Raw genomic sequence first — 14,748 nt, 5'->3', positions numbered from 1 at the left:
GTTCCCTATAGTTGATGTCAACTTTAGCCAGTCTTGCTTCGAGACCACGGAGGTAATTTCAAACTTTAATTATACGCGATTAAGTCCCATTTTATAAATAATGTGTAATGTGTAAAAATTGTGAAAGTTTAAATCATTCTATCAATGCGATTTCGGTTTCTTACGATAACTATTTAGGATTTTTTGAAGTAAGTACGTAATAAATAAGAATACCATCAAACGCAATAAAATGCTTCATTAAGCTACATAAAGGTTATGCGGCAAATACCTTCATGCAGAATTAATTATATCAATAGTAGTTCTATTGCATGAGCTCACACAGATGCTTAGTTCAAGTATGAGCCAAAATTACAGTTTTTAATTGCGTAACTTAAGTAGACGTTCAATTAATTAAATTTTATTTTTACCCTAGTTATTCTAATTTTAAAGCTGTTTCCAAAGTACTAACAGAAAAGAAAAAATAGAACGCCGGGTAGGTGTTACCCAATCTATGTTATGTTATAAGTAATTGTCTGCATCTTAGTTACCCACAGCTACCATAGCGGAAATTCCGAAAAATAGTCAAATGCAGCACTTACACTTTCAACAGACTTCTGCCATGATTTATGGAAAAGAAATAGTCAAGAAACGAGTCTTCTTATACCTCCTTTTTTCATGCTTCCCAAATATAAATAATAGTATGAAGTTAGTTGCTTTCTGAAGATCTGAAGACTATTGCAACACCGCATTTAGTTAACTAACCATGATGCTAGCTAATTATCTCCTAGCACAAGGGTAAGTTAACTAGACGGGGTCGCAACTGGTACTGAAGAGGCACGATGTACGAGTATCGCTGCAGGCAACTGCGCCGCTGCTATTTCCACGCGAACCTTACATTAAATACCTACTAGTCGTAGCACTTACTTAGGTACTTCCTCTACCTGTCACATGGCTCAATAATCTTCAATCGATACCAAACTACAGCCCAGGTTAATAATAAAATTTCCACGTATTCGTTACACAAGACAATAAAACGATGCTGTAAAATGATAAACTATATATTTAGTTACTCTAAAACTGTTATAATTACGTCGCATAATTATTTACAACATCTTGCTTCACAAAGTTTATTAAATAAAGTGCATTATTATATTAAACTTACTGAATTATAAGTAACACGAAACTAATTCGCCATCAGGAACGAATTAAGTTTATGAGATTCGATAATGTTGTGTTAGTCGAACTATTTCGATTGATTGAGATTCTGATTGAAGATATTTCTTTACTTAGTTAATATAATGCAGAAACTTGCAACAATTAATACTAATTGCTGATAGCAATAATAATACATCATGGGCATATTTTAATTCGTAGGTACCTAATTCACAATTCATAAGGAGAAAAATGGAATGAGTCTATCTATTAGGCAATTAAAATATTGGTACTTAGCAATAAAAATGATGACACACGGCGATTTGACTTGTCGAGTGCTTAGCGAAAGAACTCCCGTCGTCGGTCGGTACGCATGATATGTAACTTAGAATAGTACAGTACAACACACTTGTTACTTTATCGTTCGGTTCGGATGCCGACACTGGTCTAGGAGTTGAGTTCCGCTCTCCTGCAGGTCCGCACGTTCACCGGGAAGAAGACGTTCAGCTCGATGAGAGTGGCCAACACGAGAAACATAGCGTACATGGCCAGACAGGCGCGCCCCACTGCCGCGTCCAGCTTAAACTTGTTGAACCAAAACGTCAAGTACAGCATCAGCAGCGTTGAAAGCAATGATATGGCAGAGTACTCCAGTCCCATTGAGTTAATTTTCACCTGGTAACAATAGCCAATTTTAAGATACATATTTTCTGATAATCAAAGAAATAACACAGAAATCGCTTTGCAATACTATCATTGACGCTGACGCATAGTTACTTTCGCACAGACAATAGTTAAATAAATTCAAATAATCGCTTTTAAATTGACTTTCGCCTTAGCAAAACTATTTTTAAATTCTGACCAGATAGAGTCCAGGTTCGGCAGGTGTGAGCGACGCCTTGATGAGCCACGGAAGCCCCAGGCACAGCAGGATGTCGAAGGTGTTAGAACCAATCGAATTGCTGATTCCCATTGAACCGTGACCTGCAGAAATTAAATCGTAGTTGTATTGTAGGTATACTATAATCATTATAGTTTACCTACAATAGGTACAGTAGGTATACTAGTATAATTAATTATTAATGGTAGCGTTGGTATACGATTTAAGTATGAGTTACTTATTCGAAATATTTATAGTTTGTATATAGTTTTACTTTCGGTCCCAAAATTATTTAAAGGTAATGCTTATCGTATTAAAAATAAGTAAAAAACGTACTTCAAAAGTAAAACTTCCTAGGGTTGTAACGTATCACTTTCTACCCGCTACATAGATAAACAATGAGCAACTTTCAAAGTTTGATTAATGAAAATCATTATTTACCTTGCTTAGCGACAATAACACTCGATACGGCCTCAGGCACCGAGGTCCCAGCAGCGAGGAACGTTATACCCATCACGGAATCAGGTATCATTAATGTATCCCCTAAATAATAATAAAAAAAGTCAATTAATTTAAATTATGTCCATATTTACGTTAAATTAGCATAATGGCTACGTGCAAAGTTGGTGGTGGGAGAAATACAAGCGACGCCAACTCACGACGTGGTGAGAATATGAACTTTCATGGTAATATTATTTCGCAATTTTTGTTCTAGGTACAACGGATAAAAGTTGTTTAGGTACTTATTGCATTTTTTTTACGCGAACAACGAAATATTCCAAAATTGAATAAAAAGTGAAGTCGCAATTGAAAGGTATCAAAGTATGTGGAAAAAGCAAACAAAAATTGCTGCGGAGTATAACACAAATTGTGTGTTTACAAATCGAATCCAAATTAAAGCTAATAAAAAGAGGTCTTTATTAATTCAAAATCATTAGTTAAAAGTCCAGCAAACATGAAGAAGCAAATCAAAATTTCCACCAACAGCTAAGTCTTGCACTCTTGTGAGTAAAAAGCTAATTTGCCAAAGAATAAAGAGAGGCTTTCCGAACTGGCGGCGACAAGAGCCCAGCTCGTAAATAAATATCTAAATACATGATGATGAACTATACTATCTCACATATTAAGTTTGACATACGTACCTATTATAGTTATCATCCAGGCGACTACGTAAGACAGTGATCCAATCCAAACGATACACATAATGAACGTTAAAGGAAACCAATTTTTGAAACGTGGCTTTTCACAATCTGGAATTGTGAACAAAAACACCAAGTGGATAGGCCACGTGACGAACCATGTTGTCTGAAAGGATAAAGAATAATTAATCTTACCATCCCGACACAAAACTAATCATCATACGCCTTTTGTGCCAATGCTAATATATAATAATAAGTTGCCAGTATTTTAAGTTTGGCTGTGTTTATCAATAACATTATAATTATTATGAATAATTGCAGCGAATGCGCTATGGACAAAAGTATTCCAAGTACTGACTGAACAGAACTCTAACTTGTAATTACCTGCGTAAACCAGCTCCTTTTAAATGGGAATTTCCATAAAGAGTGTTCATATTCATCAGAGACGGATTTTGCGGTCTCCGGGGGCACATGGTGCGGGCTATCATCCGCGTAAGCAATATCATCACTTGCTTTCTCAACCTCTATGCTGATTACTTTATTCTGTTCATCAACTTCTAGTGGTTTTCCACACTCTTTATCGTTATTATAAAGTGGTATCATTGTTTTGACATTCCCATTGTGCTGACAGTGTTCCGGTGATTCAATTTTGGTCGAACTTGGGGTTTTGGTATCTTTTATTTCTAAAAAACAATAAGTATGTTAAATAATCCGCTTACTATTGGTATTAAAATTTCATTTCATTTCATTATTTCCTATACACACATAAGTTTACAGCTTACACCAACACACTTAAATAGAATAATTACAAATATGTACATAGTTACATTTTCAATAATATTACGGCAAACCTAAAGCCGATATGGTCATTGGTGATGTCTGATTTTATTATTATAATTATTGAAATACCTACATAAGTACATATTTCGTCTAGCTTGCATCATCCAAATAAAGACCATAAATAATTCAAAGATTAGTATAGTTGCAAAAAGAATTTAAAAATTCAAAATGATTTCTTTTCAGACAATTAAATTACAGTCCATATACTTTGTAAGTATTGACCTCGGGTATTGACTTACAGGCTATGTTACTTTACAGTACAGTACAGTACAAAATGTTTTTAAATTACCTTACCTATAATATTATCGGACTTTTCGTCAGTTTTATTCATAAGATTCTTCAAGCACTTCCAGCTACCTGGAATCATAACATTATCGCTATGTAAATAAATATAGATGAATGTATTTAGTAAACACAATATTTATATTTCAAATGTAATCGTCTAATCGTAGACGAGAGGGTAACTTTGTAATGTAACCCACTTGACTTTGAATAGCACTTTATCATAAATACAAGGCAGATTCACACTTTGTTGGCCTCACCTTTAGCAAAGTTCTGTATGGATTTGTCGTAATACATAATACAGATGTAGACTCCATACAATAGGACGAGGAGGAAGGCCTCGTACCAAAGAACGTATTCGTCGTGCATGATGCAGATGAGAATCGAGACCGTGATGCCGTACGCGAGGCAGTCTCTCGTCAGTGGCCACCAGTCGAGAGGCACAACCTGCAATTCAATTATGTAGCCTTTCAAATACGGTTACTCCATACATCGAAAAAAAAGCAAGTAGCTGGGATCCCGTTGAGTAAAATCTAACTAGGTAGTTAAATATAAATTAGTTGTAATTACCTCTTACTATTTGGCATTTAATTACGTATGATATTTTATGGAAATAACACAAATATCCATTTATGTCATTTATCCTTACTCTCTGTAAGTACGAAATATGTGTAGTGTGTTCTCGCTTTACCCATTTTTACAAACAAAATATATGTATAGGTGACTATAATATAGGCTATAAAAATAAATGATTAACATTTTATTTTTGGGCGAAATCTCAGTAAATAAACGTATTGTTTATTGCACTAGATAAATTACTTTAAAGAGAGATACATTTCTCGCTACAGTGGTGAACAATATACCTACCTATTATAATAAATATTGTTCATTAAAATAAATGCAAAAATCAGTTTTCTGCTTTCGGCGTCAAGAAGGAGAGGTTTCTTTAGCGCGTGCATGTCAAACAAGTCTTCCTTACTCGATGAATACGAGTCATGCGACTTGAGACAACATAAGTAGATAACTATATTAATTATGCTAGATGTGCTGTATAATTTTACTGTTCAGATTTACACGGAAATTGCAATTTATAACTGAAGCTAGCCGAAGAATACATCTTTAGGCGCAGTTACGGATGACTCTGTCACCATAAAGGTTAAGCTGTGAATAATCAGACCATTCCAGCTCCGATGCCACAGCAAGCGGCGACGGCGAGGATGTTAAAGACGGCGGAGCCGACGATGGTGCCGACGCCGATGTCGCCCTCCGTGATGAAGGTGCCGATCACGTTCACGAACAGCTCCGGGGCCGACGTCGCCGCCGCCATGAACGTGGCGCCCGCCACGTCGTTGCTCATGTTTAGTGCTGAAAAACAACAACGCAAAGGCTTATACGCGATTATAAAAACAGTATTCAATAGGTAACAAATATATTGTTAGATAACCCATTTTGGCTTAATTACAAAATCGAAGCGGACGACAATTGTTAAAATATTATTTCGTAACAATATTTTTATTTCATCTCCGTTGTATTTGAGAGAGAAAAAAGAAAACCGACCTCATCAAGAATAAACAATTAGTAATGTTTGAAGTCTGTGCCAAGCCAAGTCTTAAAAGCATCAACTTACTGTTCAACCCAACGCCGACCCTAGTGCGGTTCAATAAGAAAGAAAGAAAGCTGATATTATTGACTGGTATTGTAACTATAGTCTGTCAAGTGTCAAGCCAATTCCGCCAGTAGAAAAGAGCGGCCAATTTAAAAAATGTAGGCGCGAAGGGTTACCGTACCATAGAAAATTTGAATTTCGCGACTTTTTCTACTGACAAACTTGTTTGACCGGCTATATTTGACTTAACACCAACTTCAAAAATATCAGTAGCTGGCGAATATAAAAAGGGTTATATGTTATTTATTATTCTTCTTCTTCTTCCTCGTTTCGTCAATGCTGAGGATCGCGACCACATGCAACATGTCTCCATTGATTGCGGTCATAAGCCAAGTGGACTGCACGGTGCAGGCTGCCGCCACTCGTCTTCTTCATGGCGTCAGACCACCTCTTACGAGCTCCACCTTGAGCGCGTTTACCATTCATTCGCCCCAAGATGAAACACTTCTCCATATCATGCATTGGTGATCTCATAATGTGTCCGAAAAATCTAAGGGTTCGTTCGTTTTAAGGGTATTATTAGCCGTATCTTAAAAAATATCAATTGCTAGCGCATATAAAAAGGGCAATAGGTATTATATTATATTTTTTTGAACTCGGATTTCTTTCAATCTCAAGTCTTGATCGGAAAACATCAGAACTGGACTTGTAGAGTATAATAATAACGGTCTAATAGCGAAGAGTCTCGACCAACATCTTGAGAGACTCTCGCTAGGTGGTTGGATCAAGGGTCAGATGCAGAAGGCGGTGATCTTGGACACGGCGCGGATAGTCCGCCGGTTCCTCTCTCTGCGGCCCTGACCACCGGTAGCTTGGGCCCTGCCCCGCTGCTGGCGGCACCCTAGGTTAGGTTTTTTATAATGTGTTTATATTAATTTTTATTGTTTTGTAAGTGTTTTTATATTTTACTTTTATATTCATATTATAAATAACCTAACTTAAGATGAGAAATGAATAAAGAGAATAACAAAATATAATTATTAAAATCGGTTCACAAATGACGGAGTTTAGAGGTTACATTGTACATAAAAATACAATACGGTTGAATTGATAACCTCCTTCTTTTTTTAAGTCGGTTAGCAATGGAAAGAGTGATTCTTGATGAAAGCTTGACATGCTTAGAAATTAAAACTACTAATATAGGTATACATTAAACAAAAAATGAAAAAAATATAGCTACATACATTGACAATCTTAATCCCTTCGATTCATATATTCTGAATAAATTTAGCCAAATTTGCAACGAGAATACTCGTAACCATAATAGGTACCTACGATACTAACCGTGACATATCCTGTCGACAGCAGGCACGAAGAACTTGTCGCAAACGACCGCGAGTGCGATGAAAAGGTACAGCGATATGAGGATGTGTATGACGACAGCGCCGTGCTGCCGCTGCGACTCCGTGAACAGTTCGGCGGGGAAGTCATCGATAGCCGGCGGCGTGCAGTTGCGCCCCCGGAGGTACCCGTCTATAAAACATTAAGTAGTACGTAGAGTAGATAATATCGGGGTTTTAGAGGTATACATCATATGGACTTTAGATAATGTACCTACACATATCGTCAAAACCATAATGTACCTACACATATCGTCAAACGCATACTTGTTTTTAAAATTCTGCACAGCACGACATAAATGTACAGTAAGCTGCAGAGATAGCTGACCCTTCGTGCAAACAAGTTTCTATACGGGGGGGTCAGTTATTAGTCAGTGCAAATAATAGCTTACTGTATGTATAGTTGACGATATATAATTTGCACCGATTGGTCATAAAACTTTATCTTTACGAATATAAAAGGACAAAAGAGGTGTGAAGCCTTTGCCGCGCGTGTAGCTTCACGCATATTCAGCTTAAGCAATCGAAAGCGGGAAGCTGCGATAGGTAGGTACCTAACTTAACACATAGAACGACATGTGACGAAATATTGGCTAGGTCCACACCACAACTCCATGTGCCATGTGCCTCTACTTGGTACTTTTATCCCCTTAAAGTTAGGCAATCGCATGGAAATCTTTACAAGTCTGGACTTCCTTGAGCTCATTCTATTCAGAATCGTCAGCATTTGGAGAATAATTACCCAAAATGTTCCGACCATTAAAAAATAATTACCCAAAATGTCCGTTCTATTACGTCACGTTAAAAAGTGTGAAAAACTTTTTCACTTGTAGGTATATGCGCTTGACGTAGTTGGAAACAAAAATTTACATAACTCAGTTTTAGGACATTTTTTAGCGCCATGATTGAATATATACCTATCTAAAAAAATCAGGATTAGTGAGAATCAGGTTTTCAACATATTTTTTTTGGAAAAAATATGCTCAGATATAAAATATCGTCGGTCTATATTTTAAATATTTTTTTTAATTACCTATTGTTGTTACTACCGTATTTATCAGAAAACCGTATCGTTTGATTCATATACCTATACTTAAATGTAACTACATCTATAAACCAATCGGTAATTTAACATAACTTAGGTACTGTGAGTTAACATCTTCATAAATATTATATATACTCGCAGGTATTATTCTTGACTAAGCAACGTCACACTTATTAATAACTGGAATGGAGGTACTTGACCCGAGATCGTCAACTGATTGACTTTATCAAATAGAATCATAAATTACTTTATTTCATAAGTACACATCGGAAATTAGTGTTTTTATTTCAATGACCTACGGACATATATATCTATAAACTATGACGAAATACTGTATATATCGGGGTACGTGATCCAAGAAAATTATTTTTCTCAAATACAGAAACCAATACTTACTTAGTATTAATCACTTAGTATTTGTATCAATTGGCGCATAGACTATTTCAAATAATAAGCCTCATGGGGTCACATTTCTTACTGTATCCTGCTAGAGTCTGCTAGACCCGATTCAAAACAGATGTTGTGGATGCCACAATCCCATAACAACAAGTGGGTGAAAATATTGGTTGGTTCTCAGTAGGTAAACTATCAATGTCCGAAATTATGGTTTTAATTTATGTATTTCTTATTTTTTCCCCTCTACAAAGACCGTCCTGAGCTCTGCGCCGTCTAGGATTCTAAATCTGCTAACATTTTTTAATAAATACTAAGCATATTTGATATTAACTATATTATTTTGTTTAATTGAAACAATTTTCAGTGGAAATAAATCGTAATTTAGTCATAATATTTGTTACGTGTTTCGCAAATTCAACACATCTTAATAGAATTGTTTAGGTTTTGCGAAAAACGGTGAAATCACGCCATCTTTTGGTCGCTCGTCGACATGACCTTCCATGACATACACCTTGTGGAAATAAAATGTCAGTGGTAAATTTGTGTATAGATGTTTAATTAATTAGGCAGCAAATACTTATAGGTAATGTGATTGACATTGGGATCTGCTGTGGAGACGCTCTTTAACAGACTGACAGTCTTAAAGATACAATGAACAGTAGCATGTGTACAGCCAATTCATGTTGCTCATGCTCATAGCAGAGTTTACCATCAATAACACTTCCTGCTGTTAAGAACCGACTCCAGCGAAGAGCAAACGAGCCAATCGTGGACAAATTGTCTCAAATTACCACTGCACTGTCCTGCTTAACTGAATTAACTGATTTTAGGATTCTAGCTTGTATTTGCGCACGTCTTCGTGCGAGTCCTTATTTCCACGATGATATACCTGTTATCTCATTTAACACAGTCAATGTAGGTTGTAGTTGGCGGTAGGTATGTACGGTCAGCCTCAAAATCCGTGTATCTCAATGACTATCAAGTTATACTTCCCTAACTTTAGTGACAATTTAAGAATAATACGAGTAGATATATATATATACTCACACAAGGACCTGATTTAATGTTAAAGTCGGAAGGCAGTCATAGGAACTTTAACACCTAGCTACGATAAACGCAACCACAGCGTGTTGACTCTTTAGAACGTATCGAGGATTTATTGATAATGTGCATTGTGCAAGTTATGGCAAATTGGCAATAGAAGAGTAGTGTTTGACATTATATCGTATAATTGTGTAATTAACAACATAATGTGTATTTATAAGGACTTGGTATTATGCTACGATCTCTAGCAATAAATAATTTGTCATCTTTATCTACAACGAAACTAATAACAAAGTCTATAATAAGTAGTACCTACCTATTCAGAATTAGGTATTTTAATGGAATACTGTGAACAATATTTTTCACCACACCAGCTGGTAAAGGCTTATTCAAAAACTGATGAGAAAGTTGCATTTTATCCACATGTGTGGCAAAATAATCAAATCCAAATGTTGAATAGTTTCATTATGGTTGACTTTCGAATGATGGTTATGAATGATAAATATGTTTACTAACATTCATTTCAAATGGATTTGGTTTGATTTTGTTTGATATTTTACAGTTAGTATTTTCATTACGTTGGTGTGGTGAAAAATTTTGTGTTCCTCTCGGGGGTAAAATTTGTTTAGCCTCGTGCCTTGAAAACCCTCGCAACGCTCAAGATTGCACTTTTCGAACCACTCTCTTGGAATCTTTCGCTTGTTCGGTTATCAATATTAACACGAGAGGTTAAACAACAACTTTGCCCCCTTGTAAAACAAATAACTATTACAATTAACACTTTTAGAAACAAATCACCTTAAAATAAAAGTAACTTTTAAGTTTTAAGTTCACAAAGATCATTAATCAATGTAATGCAGAGAATTGAGCTTGGTTTGGCTGAAGGAATAATCTTTTCAATTGGCATGTCTTAAGATGAAAGCGCAAGGCACCCTTATATTATATTTTATATGTATTTATTTTCGTTTTCAACTTTACCGAATTGAAGTGCTACCTACTTCTTATGTGTGTGTTATTCTGTAGGTAATATACATGACATTATGACATAGAAATCGGTTCTCATTCATACATTTACATTGTACATGATTTTGAAGAGGTTGGAGGCTTTCGAAATGTGGTGTTGGCGGAGGATGGAGAGGATTAGTTGGACTGAAAGGAAGACAAATGAAGAGGTCCTTAGTATGATAGGAGAAAAGCGATGCTTGTTAAATGCAATAAGAAATAGGAGAGGCATGATGTTAGGACACCTTATACGCCATGATCACTTTTTCCTGAACATCCTGGAAGGCAGGATTGAAAAGACAAGAGAAGAAGGGAGACCTAGAATTACTTATCTCAGCCAAATAAAAAATAATGCGTCGTATGAGGAAATTAAAAGACTGGCACAAGAAAGAAATGATTGGCGATTACTCCACCGACAAGAGCAAAGCTCTTAAGTTATGATGATGATGATGATGATGATGATGATTTTGAATAAAGCTCGAGCTGAGATATACAGCTAAATGGTAGAATAAAGAAACTATTTAAGGGTTTCCTTTTCGAATTTTTGGCTACGGAACCCTTCAAACCAAAACTACCTAGTAAGGAAAATTCCATACGGAGCCAACATATGGCACCTACTACAATGCACCCAATTTTGTATTCGAACTTTAACTCTTCGTATGACATAAGAGTATATGCAAAATTGAACACTATCACTTTGATATAAAGTTCTAAATCATGTAGGGAAAATGTTGATATATTGTATAACATATTGAATTGACATCAAATACTCGCAATGCATTTTGTTCCAAGCGCAGGCAAGCTAGATCAAGTCAATGTCAAATTAAGATATTAAATATTTTCAAACCGAATGTTTCTCCTTCTGTTTAGGTATTTACAAAGATTCTTTGATTGTATAAGATGTGTAAAGAATAAGGGAAAAACGTGCCCCCGAATTTGACAGCTGAAGAAAATGGCGCTGTACAGCACGGTGTATGTTTTGTGGTGCATACTTATTATAACTGAATTGTCAAACTTTGACTTTTGACAACCAGAATTAATGTCCGGACTGTCCGGAGCCTTAGAGTGCCATTTACACGTAAGCATTCAAATTAGGAGCATGTTATGATATTTGTATTATTCCTGTAATTACTTTTGAACCAAACATAAAATAAATAGTCCCGTGCGGTACTTACATGTTCAACTGTAGAAGGTGGCTAGGCTCCTACCAAGAACAAAAATAAATTGATGACCCAAGAAACTAGCGGAAGTTGGCATTAAGACCGTGTAAGGCATAATTCGATTGGATGCTCTTTCTATTGCTTACACTCTACGGTGAATAACTAACGCTCAATCGAGTCAGCATCCTTAGAACCTTGTAATTTTAAATTGAAACTTCACCTCGGTGAATGCCATTGGAAGACACTAATGTGCCGGACGTTAGTGCCAAACCGTGACTAGTGAACTGTCTTAATTTGTTGTAAAGTACCTAGTTGTAAAACAAACTATACTGTTGTGTATAAGAACTGGGGGACGATGTTTGAATTTCGATTGCTCGATTTCGTCACTCGAAAATCGGTGGAAAACGGTGAAATGTTAATTTTTGAAATACGAGCGATAGAAATTTGGAATCAATTGGTATTGACCACTCGTTATCAATTCTATTAGTAGAATTTAAATGCCTAGTAGTGGAGATATTATTGAACGAAGTACACGAAATCGAGCGCTCGAAATTCAAAAATCGCCCCCCTGGACGACTGATCATTAAAGTATACTAGTAGGTATTTTCAGTGCAATTTTGGTCTGGGTAAGTTTGTGAAATCGTTTTTGTATTCAACTAGTGCGTGATCCCCGTGGTCTTTAACGGTGCTACTGGCATGCATATTCTGGGTTTTGAAGTTTGATCTTTCTAAATCTTGAGCAGGTCACGTGAGGACAGCGGAGCTCAGCTTTGCGCGCTGACAGCCCTGAGGCGACGATGGCCAATTGACAATTTGCGCGAGTACCGACCGGATGAGGCTCCCCTTCTGACTTTAGGAGCGTCGGCCTAATCGCGCCAAATACATTTACCTTACTGAGACATTTGCCACCTCAGACACGACGGAGTTAAAGTTAACAAACATATAATAAATAAATAATAAATAAATAAATATTATAGGACATTTTTACACAAATTGACTAAGCCCCACGGTAAGCTCAAGAAAGCTTGTGTTGTGTGTACTCAAACAACGATATATATAATATATAAATACTTAAATACATAGAAAACAACCATGACTCAGGAACAAATATCTGTATCATCATACAAATAAATGCCCTTACTGGGATTCGAACCCAGGACCATCGGCTTCACAGGCAGGGTCACTACCCACTAGGCCAGACCGGTCGTCCGTACACATATATCTCGCTCCCCATGCCGCGAAATCCTTAATTGTTTTCTTTGAAAAAAAACTGTCTCCCGTTACATATTTCCAATCCAAACAGTGAAGATTTCTGTATATTTTTTTATTGAAAACATATAATATAGGTAATTAATAATGAATACGACCTATTTAACATAGCCTATAAGAAATTTTGATTTTAAAACCTAAATCTTAAAAAGTTGAGTAAGTACAAATTGGGTCACGGTCGGGCCCAAGAGCCACAATTGGAAGTAGATATTAATGACTGCCAGAGGTATAATTGGAGAAGTCAGTTATCATCGATAACAAGACGAAGCGGACCAGGTCTAGAAATAGCGGCGGTCCCCGGCTGGGCAATTAGGAGCTGGAGCAGGACGCCAGGCTGCGGTCTGCTCGCGTGTCAGAGATTGGAAAAACAAGAATTGCTCCAAAGTAGGAAACAAGTAATCTAATCATAATCAACTTTATACAGTTAAGATGATGGATGCTCCCAATACAAGCAATGCTTCTGTTCAGTGTTTACCAATGCTGCGATGTTAACGCTTATTTTTTGGGCGCTCCTCTTTGTCATCACAATAATAAATAAAGCAAGTTCGCTGTTAAAAAAAGGTGCGCCGGTAGATCTACGGTAATGTGTTGATTTGGCTGCCACGCGATTGTCAGCACTAATTCGTTTACAAAAAGGCCAGCCCGCATGGCCGCATACGATCGTAGTTGCCCCACCCTTAGGTAGATACTACCAGATCAAATTGCAAATAGGTCTATTGCACATCTCTGTTATTATCAATTATCTTCTCGTAATTACAATGTTTACTTCAATTCATCAACTTCGTATTGGAAAATGTAAACAAATAGGTCGCATGAGATAGGTTGATCAGCGTTTTCATATATTTTTAAGGAACTTCAACCTAGTCCGACATAGCGTGGCCTTATAGTCTTTTGTACTTACGATCATCAAAAGTGTAGCAGTACCCTCGAATCCCCTACATACCAGCCGCAAAAGGCGACGGCGATTGCCGTCAAAAGGGGCCGGCAGGAGTCACGCACGAACCACTATATACACTTTCAATAGCCGCCACTCGGACAGCAGGTGATATATGCTTCTCCAGCTTCATTTAAGTAATTCACTCTTCTGTAGTAAGTGCCCTAGCTATTCACGAGGAATTGGACGCACTTCCGACCTCCTTCCATATATATAACCTTGTATGTGAAGTAGAACATATGACCGGCCGGTGCTAGCTACACAAGATGCCATCGCCGTCGAAGTCACCCCTCGATGATAAGATAAGAGTCGTACCTCGATCGGAGGTATTCATGTTGACGTGGTGTGGAGCGCGGCGCAGGCGACCGAGGGCGTCGCCACTAGCGTCCGAATGCCGGCGCTCACGTTCGAACGGACATAATGGTCCCGCCGCCGGAGAGCTCGTCAAAAGAAGAATACGGGGGCCAATTATTTATTTCCATACAATACACGTACGTCGGCCGGCGTTCGGGCGCAGTCCGGGAGTGACTCCCTGCGCGAGCGTGAGCTGGACGCACGGCTGTGTCCGCAGCCACGCTTACACCACGCTCCTATCCGCTCTTCACACTACATATTTACAT

General features: G+C 37.2%; 1 protein-coding gene and 1 long non-coding RNA gene across 2 annotated transcripts in view; both read right to left on the bottom strand.

The window, feature by feature from the left end:
- LOC134803991 (uncharacterized) overlaps positions 1–14,748 on the bottom strand; it is a 274,246-nt gene that overhangs the window by 173,885 nt on the left and 85,613 nt on the right. The window lies entirely within an intron of this gene.
- Positions 1,022–14,667, bottom strand: LOC134803955 (sodium/potassium/calcium exchanger 3). Its single transcript, XM_063776793.1, has 10 exons — positions 14,444–14,667; positions 7,223–7,411; positions 5,450–5,637; positions 4,533–4,719; positions 4,285–4,347; positions 3,535–3,833; positions 3,154–3,316; positions 2,453–2,554; positions 1,994–2,115; positions 1,022–1,806 (listed from the first exon to the last, which is right to left on the bottom strand). The coding sequence occupies exons 1-10, from the start codon at positions 14,460–14,462 to the stop codon at positions 1,579–1,581; spliced, it is 1,560 nt and encodes a 519-aa protein (XP_063632863.1). The 5' UTR covers positions 14,463–14,667; the 3' UTR covers positions 1,022–1,578.

This window comes from Cydia splendana, chromosome Z (assembly GCF_910591565.1).
Source record: "Cydia splendana chromosome Z, ilCydSple1.2, whole genome shotgun sequence".
NCBI lineage: Eukaryota > Metazoa > Arthropoda > Insecta > Lepidoptera > Tortricidae > Cydia > Cydia splendana.
The sequence above is the reverse complement of the archived record's forward strand: the minus strand, read 5'-3'. Positions and strand labels throughout refer to the sequence as shown.